The sequence below is a fragment of the Aquarana catesbeiana genome, linkage group LG01 (genome assembly GCF_042186555.1).
Source record: "Aquarana catesbeiana isolate 2022-GZ linkage group LG01, ASM4218655v1, whole genome shotgun sequence".
Taxonomy (NCBI): domain Eukaryota; kingdom Metazoa; phylum Chordata; class Amphibia; order Anura; family Ranidae; genus Aquarana; species Aquarana catesbeiana.
Window position 1 is genome coordinate 367,825,013 of NC_133324.1, and position 20,739 is coordinate 367,845,751.

Genomic DNA, 20,739 nt, shown 5'->3' on the forward strand with positions numbered 1-20,739 from the left:
TTACAGGAATTATTTGTTACACATGCACGTATGTTGAGACATTCGCAAACTGATTTTTTTGAGGACTAGACCCCTACTATGCCTGTATATACTTAAAAGTTTTTTTTTTTTTTTTTTTTTATATTCGTAACTCGTTTCCCTGTTGTAATCCCTATTTTAATAGCCTGCTGTCATGAGCTGAAAGTTTCTGTTTGCTTACGATTCCCATCTACAGAAAACAAAATGACAAGAATAAAAGGAAGCTACGAACACACCGTTTATAAGCTATTGAATATGTTTACCCTGAGCTAAGGCAGATAACATGTTAAAATAGTTTACTTGGCTGTCCCTTGTAGAGTTTATTGTAGTGTTTCTTTTGCCTTTTTTCTCTTTACCAGTCACGTGACCCTGACAGGTCCTGCCTATTTAGAGCCAGACCACCCACATGGAAGACGATGGAGCTGCTTAATAGAAACAGTCATGTAATTGTGAGACCTTCCAGCACTCTGCAGAATGCCTGCAAACCAGAAGGATTATTACACTCTCAGTTCCTGATGGCAAGGAACTGATGTGATTTCAAAGAGCGGAGTAGCACCAGGGTCCCCCCCCCCTTTCCTAAGGATACAGGGAAAAAATAATATCATCTTGCCTTCAAATTTTACCGGGGCTTAGCACATGAGAGAAGGGGCCCGATGGTAAGTAAAATGATGCTGCATTGCATGCTCAGATACAGTCCAGATTAGACTGGGACTGGGAAAAAAAAGGTGGCTCTGTGATGTGAGATCTTGGCAAATGGCACAGCTTGTGTTATGATATTGCTACTGCTGCTGGGCTTAGATGTTGGAGCAAAGAGAGGGCAGGGGAGAGTTGGCAGAGAATGGACAAAGTTGTGTGGATACAGGATCAATGGGGAATAGTGGCGTAATGCTTGGCCAAAAATGTGATCGTGCCTATATACAGTATAGATTGATAGATAGATAGATAGATAGATAGATAGATAGATAGATAGATAGATAGATAGATAGATAGATAGATAGATAGATAGATAGATAGATGTATCCCTATTATATCATGTAATATCCCTTTCTATATATATATCTATATATATAGATAGATATATCTATCTATATAGATAGATATATCTATATATATCTATATATATATATATAGATATATATATATATATCATGATCTCTAGCTCTCGTTTAAAAGAGAATTTACTAATACTGAAGCAGCCATAATCTGGATCAGCTGTGCATGGCAACCAATCAGCTTCTGTCTTTCATTTTCGAAGCTTAACTGAACAAGCCAAAGCTAGAAGCTGATTGGTTACTGTTCACATCTGCTCCAGTTTTACTAAATTTCCCTTAAAAAAGCCTTGCGTCTGTCTATTCTGCAATAGGATAACTTCCTTTTATGTAGCCAGAGCACATAGATCTATTTTTTTTTTTATGTATATTAACAATAACATAAACGTTGCAGTTTTGTATTGTTACACGTGCTCTTTTATAGAAGTGTTTTTCATAAATATTCACCATAAGCCTTTCAGTTTTTGATTGTTACATGTGCTCTGTTAATGATTGCAATGTCTATATATGATAAATTGGTTATGTTGGAGGTGTATTCAGTGTTGGTTTGGGGCTCTTACAGTAACACCGCAGATGTCTAGAATGTAATAATGTATTTGGACAGGACAAGGTATTGAGGGACACAACCTTGAAATCAGATCCTCTTTCAAAGTCCCCAATGACAGCAAAGTGACAGGCAGATGATTGGCAGTTGAACATGTCCCATTCTCAGTGATTTCATCTTTATTTCACCCACACACAGACACACACATTATACCTTTTATACTCTCTTGCCTCTGCCCAAGTGTATAAAGTCCTATTGAACTATGTAGGCGTGATGTGTAAACCGGATTAGCCGTATGAAAGAAAGACATACAATGAAGTGGAATTGTTTTACTTCCTATTCACTTCTCACGCTTATATGTGTAATAAATGTGAGATCCAAGGGGATCGTGTCTCCTAGAACTGCATCAGGGAAGCCAGACCAAACCTGGTGCCAGAAAACAGGCTGGTGGAAGGTCTTCTGCCAGGAGCTTCAGCTGATGAACTTCAGCTTGCTTGTCACTGTATGCTGATCCTTCACCCCTGCAGCGTTGGCTGGCGAATTACATCTGTGTATTTACTTTGTCATTGTAGGAAAGCTCAGGAAGGGACTGCAGGTGTCTGGGATCACCCTTCAGAACAAAAACTGCTGAATAGGATCTTTAAGCTATGAAAATAAGCAGTTCCGAAAAAGTTTCCAGTAAAGAGTATATACATAAAGCTTCAGTGTTTGCCTAAAGGTAACATTAGCCGGTACAAAGTGTAGGCATTTTCAAGCCTTGGCTTACATGTTTGGCTAGCAGAGCATGTTAAGACCTGTGGGCAGACAACTTACTTACCTGGTAGGCTAGTTGTGAAGTTAGTATACTGTACAGCAGAGATCTGCTTCTTAAAAACATTGTCTATACCTTTTCACGATATGCAGCATAAACATAGTCCAAGTTCAGTTTATTAGATGGCAGACTGGGACTCTGATGTTTATAGAAAAATAGTAAGTTCTACAATATAATCATTTACGTAATAATAACATTATAAATAATGTAAATTCTTATGGGTTGAAACCATTTTTGTATACATTTGTAGGTGATGTTTGCATTTTAGGTGTTATCTTAGGAACTAACTGCACTTCCCCATACTTATCCATCAGAATCTAGTGTCTATTGTATTTTTAGAATAAAAGGTTGAGTATGCTGGAAAGGTTCAACCAGCTTTTTACTGATACAAAAGGACACAGCATTCAGTTAGATGAGTTATGTGATGGCCTAGTAAGGAACTGTAATAATATTATATATAGATAGGAATGACCACTAATCAAATGGCAATCTATAGGTAACCAACCTTTGGCTGTATTCCGAGCCTATACTCCCATTGCACCATCTTTATAACTACACCCTCCTATATATGGATTGCTTGAGATGTAATTATTGTGATATGTACAGACTCTATACAGCAAATACATGTTCGTATATTCTTGACATACAATGCAACTTGTTATAATGATTTATAATTCCTATAAAGATAACTTTCATGTAAGAAATATGTAGCTTTGTTCAGATCCTGAAAATGCTATTTGCCTGGCTCTCTGTGGCTTTAATAATTTGCATATTGAAGCCAAAGGCAGCCTAGTCAACTAGAACTTTCAACAGCCTGTGTACTTCTATCAGTATGTTTCCTAGGCAGATGATGATCATTAGCTAACTTTGCCTACTAAGTGCTTAATCATCCACACTTTGACAATACAAGAATAACATGTTCACTCACCTATTGGCATACTGATTAGCTTTTATCAAGTGAGATGTCCAAGGCTTTCATGTCCATGACCAGCTTGTAGCGGAAATGGGGCCCTATACCCACAATTGTATTTAAAACTAACCTAAGATGTGAAAAAGGATAGCAGCAGGGGCAGGTGAATAGGTACACAAAGAAGAAAAAATGGTTCATTAATATTAGTCTGAAACAAGTGGTAACAGTGGGGATTATTTACTAAAACTGCATGGTGTAAAATCTGGTGCAGATGTGCATAGAAACCAAGCACCTTTCAGGTTTTTTTGCCAACTGAACAAGCTGAAGTTAGTAGCTGATTGGCTGCCATGCAAAGCTGCACCAGATTCTGAGTGCTCCGGTTTTAGTAAATCTCCCCCTACAGCAACCAGCTGGGATTTGTTTTTTTTATATAAATTTGACCTTTTCTTTGTCTTGTCTGGCATGGAAAAAGAGACATACTAAGATAAAAATTGTTCCAAAGTGGTCAAAATGTGAGACATAAGAAACCCCATTATAGGCTATGGGGCATATTTATAAAACTCCAAATGTGGAATTCACTAAAACATTCGCTGCAGGTGAATCTTCTTGGTCTACGGGCTTTAAATTACAATAATTAATTCCCAATGTTTGATGAATGTAACATTCACCAACTTCAAAATATGCCCCTATGTGAAAAAGGAGCAAAACTCCAAGTCACACTTCTGTAAGCGACACATTTCAAAGGTGGCACAGGTGAACTCATTACCATTCAGCCTAAATGATTTTAGATCTAATTTACTGGACATGTTTAAAAAGTGTACACTTTATTGCTTATTGGCTGCCCAAGTGGATATCATTTGGGTAGGACTGAAAAATCAGTAACAGCATCTACCCTAGTCTTATTGTTATTATGTTATTGTGTTAACTGTTCATGGTTTGGCAGGTATGCGCGACAACAAGATCGCTCGTATTTGGCCATACCCAGGTATGAATAAAAGTGATCAAAAGGCCTTAGGGTTGATTTACTAAAACTGGAGAGTGCAAAATCTGGTACAGCTCTGCATAGAAACCAATCAGCTTCCATTTTTTTTTTTTGTCAAAGCTCATTTGAACAAGCTGAAGATAGAAGCTGATTGGCTACCATGCACAGCTGCACCAGATTTTGCACTCTCCAGTTTTAGTAAATCAACCCCGCACATATGTCCAACTTTAGTAAATGATGCCACAAACCTGTTTTATTATGTTGCTTATCTAGAAGCTTATTTTTTGCTGTTCTTCTGTGCAGTATTGTGTACTGTCCATGATACTTTTTTTATTTGCACTAACATACAAATTTTTCAGGACAAGCTTTCGGGGTATGTCCCCTTCTTCAAGGTCCAAGCAGTACTGCTTGGACCTTGAAGAAGGGGACATACCCCAAAAGCTTGTCCTGAAAAATTTGTATGTTAGTGCAAATAAAAAAAGTATCACGGACAGTACACAATTTTCTCTGTCACAATTGCACTAATACGGCTACAATCACATCAAGTGTAGTATTGTAAAACTATAAGAAAGGATCTCAGTTTTGATTAAAAAAAAAGTTTGATTATGAATTTATCTGGAAAAAAAAATGATACATGTAACCTGTGGGATTTGCTTTAGTACAGAGAACCAGGTGTTCAGCCCATGTCTAAACATGCATAATAAGGTTAACAATACACATGTAAATAGGGACAGATCGATTAGGAAGAGCATTATGGCAGGAGATGCTACACTCATTGAGGCAAATTGGGGGCAGGCATGCTTCTGACCACCCAAGTAGAAGAACAAGATTACAAAGACACCTCTTCCTCCTTTTTTTCTGAATATTACAGAAACACAGCCAATTATATCCCAACAGTAATTCATCTGTCCTGTATAAAAAAAAAAAAAAAAAGGACCACAGGGAGAGAAACTATAAAGATAGTACTTGTTTTGTCCTAGCTTCCAGTTGCAGCTCTGAAAGCAGCAGAAAGAATTCACTGGCACTAGTGTTTTTAGCTTGTTGGAGAATAAAAAGGAACCTTAACCACATAGAAGAGACCGTGCCCTCCACTAATCACGACTTGCATGACCCAAGTATCGTCAGTGGAACATGTTTCTTGCCAGACTCATTTGGATGTGCGCTCTCTCCATTCGTGTGATGACGAGTGACAGCGTTTTTTATTCATTCCCTGCCCAGACTATACTTCTACCGTGCTGTCCGACATCCAACATTCATTGGCCAAGCCCATTCCTGCAGAGAATTTACACTATTACACTCATCGCCTGGCTGTGAATTAACCTTACTGCATCATTCAGCTTTGCTAGATATTTCTCATTGCTTCATTCATAGAAACTGGTCTTGCTTGGGTACCATAGAAAGAGCTTTGGTGATACAAATCTGTAATACTTAAAGTATGATTTTAAACCTGCATTAAGAATAAAGTGGTGCAAAGAGCAATGTTAAAAAACAACTAATCTTAGATTGTAAGCTCTATTGCGCAGGGCCCTCTGATTCCTATTGTATTAAATTGTATTGTAACAGTACCATCTGCCCTTATGTTTTAACCACTTAAGGACCGAGCCTCTTTCTGAGATTTGTTGTTTACAGGTTTTTTTTGCTAGAAAATTACATAGAACCCCCAAACATTATACTTTTTTTTCTAACACCCGAGAAAATAAAATGGCGGTCGTTGCAATACTTTCTGTCACACCGTATTTGCGCAGCTGTCTTACAAGCGCACTTTTTTTGGAAAAAATTCACTTTTCTGAATTAAAAAATAAGATAACAGTAAAGTCAGCCCAATTTTTTAATATATTGTGAAAGATAATGTTACGCTGAGTAAATTGATACCCAACATGTCATGCTTCAAAATTGCGCCCGCTCATGGAATGGCAACAAACATTTACCCTTAAAAATCTCCATAGGCGACGTTTAAAAAATTCTATAGGTTGCATGTTTTGAGTTACAGAGGAGGTCTAGGGCTAGAATTATTGCTCTCGCTCTACCGATCGCGACAATACCTCACGTGTGTGGTTTATACACCATTTTCATATGTGGGCGCTACTGACGTATGCGTTCGCTTCTGCACGCGAGTGTGGCGGGATGGGGTGCGTTTAAAACCATTTTTTTTTCTTATTTATTTTACCTTTTATTTTTTATTTTTACACTGTTCTTTTTTTTTAAAAAATGTGTCACTTTTATTCCTATTACAAGGAATGTAAACATCCCTTGTAATAGAAAAAAAGCATGACAGGGCCTCTTAAATATGAGATCTGGGGTCAAAAACACCTTAAGATCTCATATTTACACTAAAATGCAATTTAAAAAAAAAAAGGCCCTTTAAGAGCTATGGGCGGAAGTGACGTTTTGACGTCGCTTCCGCCCTGCAGTGGTATGGAGATGGGTGGGGGCCATCTCCCCCTCACTCGTCTCCATAACCTGGAAGGAGAAGCATCTGATAACCTCCGCCGCTACCGACGGTTCCCGGTAAGTGGCGGAGGGCACCGGAGAGCAGCGCGGGGCCCTCTCTTGCCACCGATAAAAGTGATCTCGCTGTGAATCCGCCGCAGGGACCACTATTATTAGAAACCGGACCGCCCGCTGAAGAAGAGGATACCGGGGTTATGGCAGCTAGCTATTCCTCTTCAAAGTTTGGACGTATATCGGCGTGCGACGGTCCGGAAGTGGTTAAAGCGCTGCGCAAACTGTTGGCACTATATATATCCCGTATAAGAATAATAATAATTATCAGATTTATTTTTTATATGGCCAGATTGGTGTATGAGAGAGTAAAAGAACTAATTCTGATTCTCACCATCAGCACACTTGTTCATTGCTCCCAAACCTTAGTCCCCATTCACATCTGAGCGATCTGAAGCATGCTTCCAGAAGTGCTACAATGCTTGACACAAGATTTCCATGTTATTCTATTGTGTCTGTCCCCCCCCCCCCCGCCTTAGCAATGTGCTGTAGTTCAATGCTCAGAAAAAATTACAGTTGCTCTTTGGAGCACGACTGCACATTTTTGTCTATAATTGACATTAATGGGAGCTCCTGAAAAGTACACAGAAGGCGTGTTTTCCATGTGTTTTAACGCCTAAGGCCTCATGCACATGGACACTTTTGAGCACAAAATGTATATTTTGGGTTTATTTCCGAGCCTGGGATTCACATCTGCAGCTTACAGCTGCCCATAATACTGATGGGTTGTATGTGGGTTTATGCTGCTACAACCATGGACATAGACACCCTGCATCCAGGTAGCAGGTAGCAGTGTAAACCTGCGTATAGCCATTCACTACTATGGGAGGCTGTACGCAGCAGCTGTGTATCCCAGGTTCGGAAATAAGCTCACATTTTAAGTTGCATGCCCAAAAGTGCTCATATGCATGATGCCTAACAACTGTGTTCTCCTAGTAACTAGCTTTCCATAAGTTAACCATTTGAGCCCTGGAAGGTTTACGCCCTTCATGACCAGGCCATTTTTTGCAATATGGCACTGCGTTACCTTATCTGACAATTGTGCGGTTGTACGACGTTGTACCCAAAAAAAATTGCCGTCCTTTTTTTCTCACAAATAGAGCTTTCTTTTGGTGGTATTTGATCACCTCTGCAGTTTTTATTTTTTGCACTAGAAACAAACAATTTTGAAAAAAAAAACTATATTTTTTACTTTATGCTATAAAACATACCCAATAAAAAATTTAAAAATCAAATTTCTTCATCAATTTAGGCCAATATGTTATGTATTCTGCTACATATTTTTGGTAAAATAATCCCAATAAGCGTATATTGATTGGTTTGCGCAAAAGTTATAGCGTCTACAAACTGTGGGGGATATTTATTGAATTTTTATTTATTTATTTTTTAACTAGTAATGGTGGCGATCAGTGATTTTTAGCAGGACTGCGACATAGCAGCGGACAAATCTGACACTAAGTGACACTTTTTGGGGACCAGTGACACTAATACAGTGATCAGCGCAAAGAAAAAATGCACTGTCACTGTAGTAATGACACTGGCAGGGAAGGGGTTAACATCAGGGGCAATCAAAGGGTTAAATGTGCTCCTAGGGAGTGATTTCTAACTGTGTGGGGGATGGCTTAACTGAAGGAAGACAGAGATCTGTGTTCCTGCATAGGAAGAACACAAGATCTCCATTTTCCCCTCTCACAGAATGGCGGTCTGCCTTGTTTACTCCTGAGAACGATCGGCGTGTCCACCAGACCCGCTGATTGGCTCCCGCTGTGTCCAATCACAGTGGGTTGCCAGCAGCGTGCTGGTGCCCCAGATCGAGTGTACAAAATCACATACATGTACGTGATTTTGCGCAGGAGGGCCACCCTACCACAGTACATCGGCGTGGGGCTGTCCATAGCAGATTAATCAAGAAATGCTTAATACTGAAAAGACTAGAAAAATGCGTGAAAAACAATCAAAGACATGCAAAAAAGATCTCCAAAATCACTTGAAAATACTCACGCTCAAGTTTGAATATTGATGTAGAAGGCAAGGCAGTACAATAGTCCAAGACAACCAATCAGGATTCATATTTAGTAGTATAACTGAGCTACTTCCCTAATTTAAATGTTTTGATTGTGCAAATCCAATAAATCTTTCTTTTGCACAAAAGCCGGTCACAAAAAGAAGCCACTGCGTTTCAGTGGCTCAACACTCTACTTTATCAGGGCTAAAGAACAAGATAGAACAACATAGACAACATAGAATAAAATGACATAAAAATCTGTTTGAGTATTTTGGCTATTAGTGCAAGACATAAACGCAATATCATATAAGGGAAGATTGATATATATACTCATCAAGGTACACATGCTATATAATGGAATGAGATAAAAAACATAATATAAACACATCATTGTGTAGGTATTCTCTTCACAAAGTGTGATAAAAAAAAAAGATGTAAACTTATAGCATAGTATAAAGAAAAAAAGGAGAGCGCAAACGCCTAGTGCATTACCTTCAACACCAAATAATATTTATTGAAAAAGCCAAAGACATACTCACAGACATGAGATGATTAAAAGCATATCATTCACAACTCCAGTATTGGGGATGACAGATCTCTGCAATTGGAAAGATGAAGCGTTACAGGAGGCAAGCTCCCTTCATTAAAGCGTTTGTTTCCCCAACACTTCATATTCCTGATATGTGCCTGCTGCACCATGTACTTGTATAAGAAAGTATCCTGTTCTCTTTGCATTGCTTCCTTTATGTGAAATCCCTGGTGTTCTTGCCAGTCCCTCTGCTTTCCTATTCAAAACTGACCACACTAAGCAGGAGAGCACAGTGTAGTCAGTTCTCTAGCTATGCTGGGAACTCAGTGTGCTCTCCTCTAACGATCAGATTTGTCCTGACATGCCCCCACTGCACAGCGATTCACCGGGAAGCTCAGTGTGCTGCTGTTTCTCCTCCCCCCAGCTCTTATGTAGCTGAGAACAAAGCATCTGTGATCACTTTAAAAAAAAAAAAAAGAAGGTATTTATAATGTTCTTTTTTATATCTATACAAAAATGTTTTGCCTTTCATTTCTATTTAAACTGAATGGGTTGTTTTACAAGGTGATCATCTACAGTCACTTTAATAGCATAGTGTAATATGATGTAAGCTCTGATGAGCAAGGCTTGTCTAACCCGCTTGTCTTGAATTGTATTGTAACTATATTGTCTCCTTTTATATTGTTGATGTTATATAAATACTGCATGATAATAATAATAGGGCAATGATAATGAAATAGTTATTATTACTTATTAAAGCTGGAATCAGTAAAAAAATAAGAAGAAGAATGTTCCCTTACAGTGGTGCTGTCCCCGCACTGCAAAGGTTAAAAGCTCATTTATGTCTAGGGTGCTGCAAAAAGCAGCTTAATCATCTGATCTTTAGCACCCAATTATAAGACTGGTCCCGGCAGCCTGTTCTCTACTATGCTCAAGTAGTCGCAGGTCCTCTGATGTCATCAAGTTTAATGCAGAGCCCATACCCATGCACTGGAAGGGAGGACAACAGGGACAATCCAGAAAAGAGGTGGAGTGGAGGATCAGGTAAGTAAAACTGCTGTTCCTAGTCCCCTAGACCTAAACAGCATTTAACTCGTGCAGCCCAACTGCTAGGGAGGATTTTTATGTTTTCTAGCCACTTCCCTACTGGCCCATGTAGCTTTACTGCTACAGGGTGGCCACTCTGCGCAGAATCATATATATATATATACATGATTCTGCATTCCTGGGTAGGGGGCACGCACCCGCCCGCCTGCTAGGCTGTGCTGTGATTCGTCACAGCACATGCTGATCACCGGGTCCCGGCCAGTGATTGACCACCTGGCACCCAGCGAGTCCCACAGAACACAGCTCTGCAAGTCTATATAGTACAGAGCTGTGTTCAGTGACTGGGGATCTAGTTGGTTTTTCATTCCCTGCTAAGCAGGGAATAAAAAAACAACTACATACCCGGTAAAAGCAGCACACAGTACACGCATAAATAGTTGTTAGACACACATTTAACCCCTTGATTGCCCTAGATGTTAACCCCTTTTTGCCCAGTGTCATTAGTACAATGAATAATAATAAGTGCATATTATTAGCACTGATCACTGTAGTTATAGCACTGGTGATGTCATTGGCAGTTAGTTAGTTCCCACAAAGTGTCAGTTAGTGTTTGATTGTCCACCGCACTATCAAAGTCCTGCTATAAGTCACTGATCACTGGCATTACTAGTATAAAAAAATAAAAATGTTTTAGACACTATAACTTTCACACAAACCAATTAAAATAAAATTATTGGGATTTTTTTTTTTTTACCAAAGACATGTAACAGAATACATTTTAGCCAAAATTTATTAAAGGATAAGTCCAGCCTAATGTCCCGTACACACGGTCGGACTTTGTTCGGACATTCCGACAACAAAATCCTAGGAGTTTTTCCGACGGATGTTGGCTCAAACTTGTCTTGCATACACACGGTCACACAAAGTTGTCGGAAAATCCGATCATTCTAAACGCGGTGATGTAAAACACGTACGTCGGGACTATAAACGGGGCAGTGGCCAATAGCTTTCATCTCTTTATTTATTCTGAGCATGCGTGGCACTTTGTCCGTCGGATTTGTGTACACACGATCGGAATTTCCGACAACAGATTTTGTTGTCGGAAAATTTTATCTCCTGCTCTCCAACTTTGTGTGTCGGAAAATCCGATGGAAAATGTCCGATGGAGCCCACACATGGTCGGAATTTCCGACAACACGTTCCGATCGGACATTTTCCATCGGAAAATCCGACCGTGTGTACGGGGCATAACACTAAAATCACTACATCTATAGACACCCACGATCTATCACCAACCTATCTAGCCCTGTATAGAAGAAATCAGTATACATACCTTTTCTGAAGCTGATCCGACTCGATCCCACGATGAGCTGTCAGCAGCGGCTTCAATGTGTAGATGGGTGCAGAGGAGGCAGCTGACAACGGAAGCCCCAGAGTAACTCTATGGGTGATGTCACTTCCCATTCATTTCACAGCCGTTGTCAGACGTGTCCTCTGCGGAGCTTCCGCCGCTGGAGACCGGACCGGATCGACTTCAAAAAAAGTATGTATATTGATTTCTTCTTTACAGGGCTAGATAGGTTAGTGTTAGATCATGGATGTCTATAGATGTAGCAATTTTAGTGTTATGCCACGTACACACGATCGGAAATTCCGCCAGCAAAGCTCTGATGAGAGCTTTTTGTCGGAAAATGCGACCGTGTGTATGCTCCATCGGTTTTTTGGAGGCGGAATTCCGGCCAGCAAAAGATTGAGAGCATGTTCTCTATTTTTCGGTCAGAAAAAGTTCCTATCAGGAAAATGCGAACGTCTGTACAAATTCCGACGCGCAAAATTCCTATGCGTGCTCGGAAACAATTCGACGATTGCTCGGAAGCATTGAACTTCATTTTCTCGGCTCGTCGTAGTGTTGTAGGTCACCGCATTCTTGACGGTTGAAAGTTCAGAGAACTTTTGTGTGACCGTATGTATGCAAGGCAAGCTTGAGCGGAATTCCGTCGGAAAAACCATCCAAGTTTTTTCCGACGGAAAATCCGCTCGTGTTTACGGGGCATCAAAGTGGACCTTTATTTTAAGAGATTACATTTTTTTTTTGTTTAATTAATGGGATATGTTTCAAAGCAGAAAGTAAAAATATATATATTTTTCAAAATTGTCAGTCTTTTTTCTTTTTAATAATAAAAAATAAAAAACCCAGAGATGGTCAAATACCATCAAAGAAAGCTCCATTTGTGTGAAAAAAAAAGATAGAAACTTTGTTTGGGTACAGCGTTGCATGACCGTGCAATTGTCAGTTAAATGTAGCGCAGCGCCGCATAGCAAAAAATGGCCTGGTCATGAAGGGAGGTAAATCTTCCAAGGGGCAAGTGACTAGAGATGAGCTTTAATGTATTGAAAGAACACTGCTGATGTACTAAGTACAGTACCCCATAGCAACCTTCTTGAGAAATTCCATTGGAAGATGATTTCTAAACGAGTGGTTTGGTTTTTGTGCTTCTCATAAGGCTTGCATATCTTAGTGAAGATAATTCTATTAGAGCATCAAATCCCAGTATACACTATGTAGGTCATTTAATATTAATTCTTGTATCACTGCCTCTGGGGTTCAGTCTGAGAGCTCAGCAATATGTATTTACTCCATTACATTAATACATCTTGGGAGAAAAGGTAGCATAGATGTGACCTGTTCCTCTATAAGGTGTAAATAGATCCAGCTGTGGTATGTAGAAGAATAATGTGCACACCAGGGGGGTGCAGCAAATAGTAGCCATGTTCAGGAGGAGTAGGATGATTTTGGCTGCAATGTGTTCAATATTTGTGAATGGATCTGTTGGCTCCGGTAGACAGGGTGGGAGGATGTACATGATGAGTAATATAAGTGTCTTATTAGAGTGCTCCTTTCATCACATTATTGGTCGGTAGCTGTCACCTTGTTAAGGTGACCATACAGTACACTATACATATACAATGTACTGAATTATTTAAGTTTGTCCTCATATTACATAGTTATAGTAAAGCTAAAAGGGATTGTACAGATACCGATATATCAGATATTTTAGTGTAGGGCAAGCTTAAGGGTATTTGGTAACGATCGTAAACAAGAGATAGGAGTCCTCGCTAAGGAATGTACTATGGCTTTCTTGGTATGCTCCACGCAGCAGCGCAAGCATGTATCTAATGGGAGGTCAGATACATAAGAGTGAGGATGTGATGATCAGATCATCATTCATCACTGCTAGCTTTAGATTTGACCTGTGCTTCTGTTGTGGAACTACAAGTTCCCACATGCCTTATTTAGCATCATGCTAAATATATTATACACTGGATCTTTTTCACAGGAGATGGCAGAAAAATCCAGCATGAAAAATGCTCAGTTTTGCATGTAATTGTGTTTGTTTATGCATGTTAAGAAGCATGTGTGCATAAACTCATTCTATTGGCTAGAACAGGGCTCAGAATTTCAAGTCCTGAGCTACTAGCCAAGCCTTAAGGGTTACTCGCCACCAGTTGCCCCACCCAATCGCAACCATGCCCCGCCCCTAAACACACCCTCATAAATTATGTCAATATTTTATGCAGAATGAAGTTACAAAAATAAATATTAACAACAACTTTATCAGTGCCCATCAACACAGCCTCACCAGTGCCCGTCAATACAGCGTGACCGGTGCCCGTCAATACAGCCTCACCTGTACCCATCAATACAGCCTCACCTGTGCTCGTCAGTACAGTTTCACCTGTGCCTGTCAGTACAGTTTCACCTATGCCCATCAGTACAGCCTCACCTGTGCCTGTCAGTACAGTCTCACCTGTGCCTGTCAGTACAGACTCACCTGTGCCCATCAATACAGCCTCACCTGTGCCTGTCAGTACAGCCTCACCTGTGCTTGTCAGTACAGTCTCATCTGTGCCCATCAGTACAGTCTCACCTGTGCAGAGGAAGAGTCGAGCTGGGCAATCATCAGAGAGCAGGGATTGCCCGCTGTAACAGCTTTCATTTGAATTGCAGGGTTCCTAGCGCTGCTTATGTCACACAGTCCCGCCTCCTCGTCCTGCGCCGCTCACGTCACACAGTCCCGCCTCCTCACTTTGCACCGCTCACGTCACATAGCGCGATGGGCGAAGAGGCAGGACTGTGTGAAGTGAGCAGCGCAGGGCAAGGAGGCGGGAGTGTGTGACGAGAGTGGCGCAGCTGTTACAGAGTGCAATCCCCGCTCTCTGATGATCAGCAAGCTCGACTCTTCCTCTCCTCTCTTCCCCTGGCTGGGAGAGCAGCTCCCATTCAACCCTGCATGCCGGTGGTGCTTGCTCCCCCTCCTCGGAGGCGGCCCACGATCACCAGCCCTCATTTTCCACTCGCAAAATGGGAGTAAGCGAGTGGAAAATTTGAGGGCTGGGCTAGAATATTCATAAATTCTAGCTACTAGAATGAATTTACGCACTTACGCATTCATTTGTGCTCTTAGTGTGTAAATTCTGTCGGTAAGCTCTTCTAAAAATGCAGGTTTTGGGCATTTTTTTTATACCACTGCATTCAGAGGCATACAAAATTATAAATATATCTAAAATTGGCATTCTTTTCTGCCTGTGTGTACATTCCTATGTTTTAATGCACATGTTACAACAAGCGACCAACTTCCCTATACTAAACATACAGGTCTGTTCCATCCCAGTGCTGCAGTGCAGTGCGTTTTTAAATATAGATGTAGCACCCTGATGTTTAGGCAGGGTTGCTAGCAAATTTACCTGCCAAGTGATAGTTGCCTTGGCCGATTAATAGGAGGTCAATTGATTCCACCCTAATTCTGGAATTGCTGCACTTCTCTCTTCTGTCACTAGGTGGCCGGGTATCTGGTGCCATTAGATAAGACAAGGGCATTGCAAGGACAGATTAGGAATAGATGGGGTATCTCAGCCAATGGGCAGAGATTTTCTTGGGTCCCTTGGCCTGCTGGGAGAGCCTATTTATTTGGGTGTGGTCAGGTGATCGGGGTTCTGTGCCACCTGGACGGCTGTCTGGGTGGACACGTGTTGTGCTGCCCCGGGTTGCTAGGCCAGAGACTGAGGCCTATTCCGGGGACATCTGGCTGCTAGGCTGTCTGAGCCTATCCAGAAGCAAGAGAGCAGCGCAGGGTTTGGACTGCGCCTTGCAGTCCAACCAGAAGTGACGGTTCTGCCGGCCGGAGAACCTGTCAGGATTGGAGGTATGGGGAAGCTGTCGTCGCCACTAAGGGACCATCCACCTTTTTACCAGGGACCACCGTGAGTAGCTGAAGCAAGTACCAAAGCAGTATTCTCACCAACCGGGGACGGTGAAGAATTGGGAAACATCAGCAGGTATCAATCCAGGGACCCAGCCAGCGGAGGTGACGCTTGCACAGCAGTCTTGTGTGCCAAGCCAGGGACCGAGCAGGCCAGTGGGGTGACGCTTGAGGAGTATCTGTGAGTGCCAAGCTAGAGACCCAGCAGAGATGCGGGGTGACGCTTGAGGAAGATACTCAGTGAGAAGATTGTAAGAGCTCAGGAGATCCAGTGGCAGTGGATCAGCAGGTCTAGGTGATAGACTGAGAACTCAGTTGAGTGAAGATCTAAACAAGGAGATTGTGGAGGAAGTGAAAGATTTCATTACAACCTTTGTGAGAAACTGTTCAATATTGTTACCATAGGAGACAGCGTGTCTACACATGCAGATGTGGTGCCTTGCTGGATGCCTTTCCCTGCATGGCTGTCTACCTATAGAAGTCTCGGAGTCTGCTAATTAACATTGAAACTACTAAAGGGTGTCCTGACCCTAACCCTCTTTCCCACAGTTCTGTTTAAGAGAAAATAAATCTCTTTGCATTCAAGAAGTGTCTGGCGCCCATTAATCTACCTTGCATTGCACCCACCATGCCTCGTAACCCACTCTACATAGAAGGATGTCGGCTGTCCCTAACTCTGGAGGTCACCATTAGGCCTGGAGAGGCTTAGGACTTGGCTACATACAATGTCCTTTTTTTTTGCGCTTTAGTGCGTTGGGAGGCCCATAGAAGTTCATACTCACTTAGTCACTATGGGATCTTTTTTCTCTTTTCTGCAAAACCTGGTTGATCCTGCTGCTCTCTATCTCCAACTTCTGTTCATGTCCCCAATTCAGCTAGGGATTTTGCAGCTGTGATGGCAACTCTGCACATGTTCAGTTTTCAGTGAGTTTCTATGCTGTGCATTTCCTCCCTATCACATCTGAGCAGCCCAAGTGACTATAGAGTCACACATGTGGGCGTATACACAGTGGTAAATGACAGCCCACTCCCTCCCTTCTCATCCATGCCCACTAACCAGCTAAAGACAATAGGGGCAGGATATTACATCATGATTGATGGAGGCTTCATCTCCCTGTTATTCTAAGGCAAAGGCTAGAGGGGTGTGACACAGCCTGTGAAATCTGCCCATGCCATGTTATTGCCAAATAATATTAACAATGTTATTTCAAATATATTATATGACAATTTAAAACAGTTTACTGCTAAAAAAATATTTATTTTTACTCTGTATCCCAAAGGCTGTTTTTTTATTTTGAAAATGTGACCAGAAGCAGGGGACTAGGAGCTCGTCCTGCTCATGTTTTCCTGCAGACAGGCTGGGAAAGAGCTCAATAATGTGACAGCGGTATATCGATTAGGGAAAAGGTACTTCGATTTTTAGTAAAATAATTACAGTGCCATCATCCACATACAGAAATAGAAGGGACAATGTAAATTAAACAGTGTGTTTAGTATCACTTTAAGATATGATTGTAATTTACGATCATAAAGTATCAACTGCATTCCTGTTTCTACATGTAATCTCATAATCCGATCAAACGAAATTTGGTTGTATTCATAAAAAAAATCCCAGTGCTTCTGATTAATGCAAAATCTATAATTTTCCACCCTGGCTGATCAATTAAATTTGATCAAATACAATCTAAATTGACCAGAAGGGAAGTTATGACTATTTAATTGAAATAAAGTATTGTTGTCTTTGTGCTACTCAGTGCAAATTGACACAAAAACCTGATTGTAGCCAATCCTTGAAAAAGTGCAGAGCAATCACAATATAATCAAAAGAACTGCACTACTGACATGCGTTAATGTGCAAACCCAACTTAAAGGAGTTGTAAAGGCAGAAGGTTTTTTTTATCTTAATGCATTCTATGCATTAAGATAAAAAGCCTTCTGTGTGCAGCAGCCCCCACTCAAGCCCCCCTAACACTTACCTGAGGTCCCTCTCTGTCCAGCGATCTCCACGAGTGTCTCAGCTGTCCATATTCTCCTTCCTGATTGGCTGAGACACAGTGCCATTGGCTCCTGCTGCTGTCAATCAAAGTCAGCTAGCCAAACAGGGGAAAAAGGGGGTGGGGCCGGATCGGTGGCTCCTTGTCTGAATGAACACAGGGAGCTGTGACTCAGCTTGGGTGCCCCCATAGCAAGCTGTTTGCTGTGGGGGCACTGAACAGGAGGGAGGGGCCAGGAGCACAGAAGAGGGACTCAAGAAGAGGAGGATCTGGGCTGCTCTGTGCAAATCCACTGCAACAAAGCAGAAAGGTATAACATGTTTATTATTTTTATAGGAAAAAAACAAGCCTTTACAATCATTTTGGATGCAATATGACCTAACAGATTATATTCATGTGCAAACAAATCATACTAACTAAATCTTGTCCAGTCACAGAACACCATTTAGACCCCTTTCACACTGAGGCAGTTTTCAGGCGTTTTAACGCCAAAAATAGCGCCTGAAAAGCGCCTCTCATGCCTCCCAGTATGAAAGCGCGAATACTTTCACACTGGGGCGGTGCGCTTGCAGGACGGGTTAAAAAAGTCCTGCAAGCAGCATCTTTGGGGGGTGGGTTGGGAGCGGTGTATACAGAGCTCCTCCATCGCCCCTGTCCATTGGGATGAAAGGGCAGCGCTGCCAAAGCGCTTGCAAAGCCACAACACGGGCGCTTTTAACCCTGTCCATTGGGATAAAAGCGCCCCGCTAGGGGTCGAAAAGCGTCGCTAAAACAACACACCCCCGCCCCAGTGTGAAAGTAGCCTTAATGAAAAGAATATAAGGCTCACAGCAATGCTGAGCTCAGCCACTGCTGCTTCAGGGGGAGAGCAAAGCGTGGAAGAGTGCTCGCACCTTTAATGCTGGGAGTGAGCAATCAATGTATGGCGCATTTTAGCAACATCGCAAGATAGAAGAATGCTAACAATGAGAGTTTTTCCTCCAGGTTTCAAGAGTGGCGTAAATGGCCTACAAGTATGCCTATTACATTAAGCAGTATTTTCAAAGCTGCATGTTTTTTTTTTAAACTCCTGGGGTTCCTTGACTGTATAATGAATTGAATTCAAAAGGTGAACTTAGCCTTTAATTTCGGCTCCTGATGCTGAAAGGAGTGGTGGGGGAACAGAGGAAACATGAGTAAATGCTGCTAGGGTTGGGTAGATTACAAGGACTCTGTCACCGCAGGGTCATTTTTACAAGAGGTCACCTTTCTGGCAGCCCGTGTATTGAAAAGCTCTACAAAATTATTGCTTTTCCCTGAATGGGTAAAACAACGGGCTTATACTGTATGATTATTACCAGAAAACTGTTACCTACAAAAAAATGTCATGTATTAGCAGTGCTCATATTGCCGTAAGTGCTTGTTTTCACTTGTGAAAAGCGATCTGCGGTGGGAGGAAATATGTCACCTTCTGGACATCTGTTTTAACCCTTGAAAGCCCTCAGCACTGTCACACAACCAAGTGCACTATACATGTTTGCAGGGTAGAGTTGGGCGAACAATTCGAGCTGAGCAAAAGTTCGGACGAACATCGCTTGTTCGATGGACACCTGAGTTTGCGGGGCACAATGCATTGTAAGCCCTGATTGGGCAAAGCTTTGCCCTCCGAGTCCACCCTATATATATCTACAGTGGGGACGGAAAGTATTCAGACCCCCTTAAATTTTTCACTCTTTGTTATATTGCAGCCATTTGCTAAAATCATTGTGGAGTTCCACCCACTTTTACAACTCTTCAGCATCCCTCACTAAACTGTGCACTGTAAACGAATTGGATATTTTTAATTTTTTTTCTCAACACTTACTGTATATCTGCTGTATATCTGCTGTATTCATTTTCACTTCCTCCTCCCTGGCTGCCCATCATTTCCTGTTTGCAATGCCTTCTGGGAAGGGGCGGCAACTTCCTCTGACACTGCCGTTGCTATGGAAACCTGACCTGAAACCTATTACACTGCTTGTGCAAGGATGAGATCCAGGAAGAAATACAGTCTGGCTTCAGATGCCCACACTTAAGATGGCCACAGCCTGCTGTAAGTTTATAAAATAACAAACTACTGCTATAAACTAACAAAACAGACCTTAGTTTACAGACTAACTTTACTAGAATACATTAAGCTTGTGTATTATAGGGGTATTTTTATTTAAAAATTATAATTTTGGCCGGAACACCACTTTGAGTTCATTTTTTTCCTCATTAATGTACACACAGCACCCCATATTGACAGAATTGTTGACATTTTTGCAGATTTATTAAAAAAGAAAAACTGAAATATCACATGGTCCTAAGTATTCAGACACAAACACTCAGCTACATACAGTTTATAATGCACATCCAGTGGCCTCACATGTTAGTGAGGGACATGGTTCGCTTGAACCAGCTTGACCCAAACAAAGTATGTAAAGTGGATGAAAAGCTGGAGTTCAGCTTTAAGGATTACGTTTCAGGATTGTCTCGGCTGCCCGGGACTCCCCTCCTCATTGACTGAGACAGCAGCGCAATGCCATTGGCTCCCGCTGCAGTCAATCAAAGTCAGTAGGCCAATAAGAAGAGAAAGGGGGCAGGGCCACGGCTCCATGTCTGAATGGACACAGGGAACTGTGACTTGGCTCTGGTGCCTCCATAGCAAGCTGTTTGCTGTGGGGGCACTCAGCAGGAGGCAGGGGCCTGAGAAAAGCAGGGCTGCTCTGTGAAAAACCACTGCACAGAGCAGGTAAGTATACCATGTTTGTTATTTTTAACTAAAAAAAACAAGACTTTACAATCACTTTAACCACTTAAGGACCGCCCACAGCATATATACTGCAGCGGCCCTGCTGCATGAAATGACGTACCTGTATGTCATTTCATGCACGAGACACTATGGCCGCGCGTGGGGGAGCTGATGTGCAGGTCCGGCGACCGCGATCTCCGCCGGCCACCCGCGATCGCTCCTCAGAGAGGCAGAATGGGGATCTGCCAGTGTAAACAAAGCAGATCCCCATTCTTACAGGAGAGTACAGTGAGATTGTCTGTTCCCAGGAACAGCGATCTCTCTGTACTCCCAGT

At 41.8% G+C, this 20,739-nt stretch overlaps 1 protein-coding gene across 1 annotated transcript in view; it reads left to right on the forward strand.

The window, feature by feature from the left end:
- The first annotated feature begins 417 nt into the window (after window positions 1–417).
- The window catches only part of PTCH1 (patched 1), a 138,576-nt gene continuing 118,254 nt past the window's right edge, over window positions 418–20,739 (forward strand). The window contains exon 1 of the mRNA XM_073633161.1: window positions 418–674. Coding sequence (XP_073489262.1) covers window positions 672–674 — 3 coding nt within the window. The 5' untranslated portion in view covers window positions 418–671. The remainder of the gene's footprint in view (window positions 675–20,739) is intronic.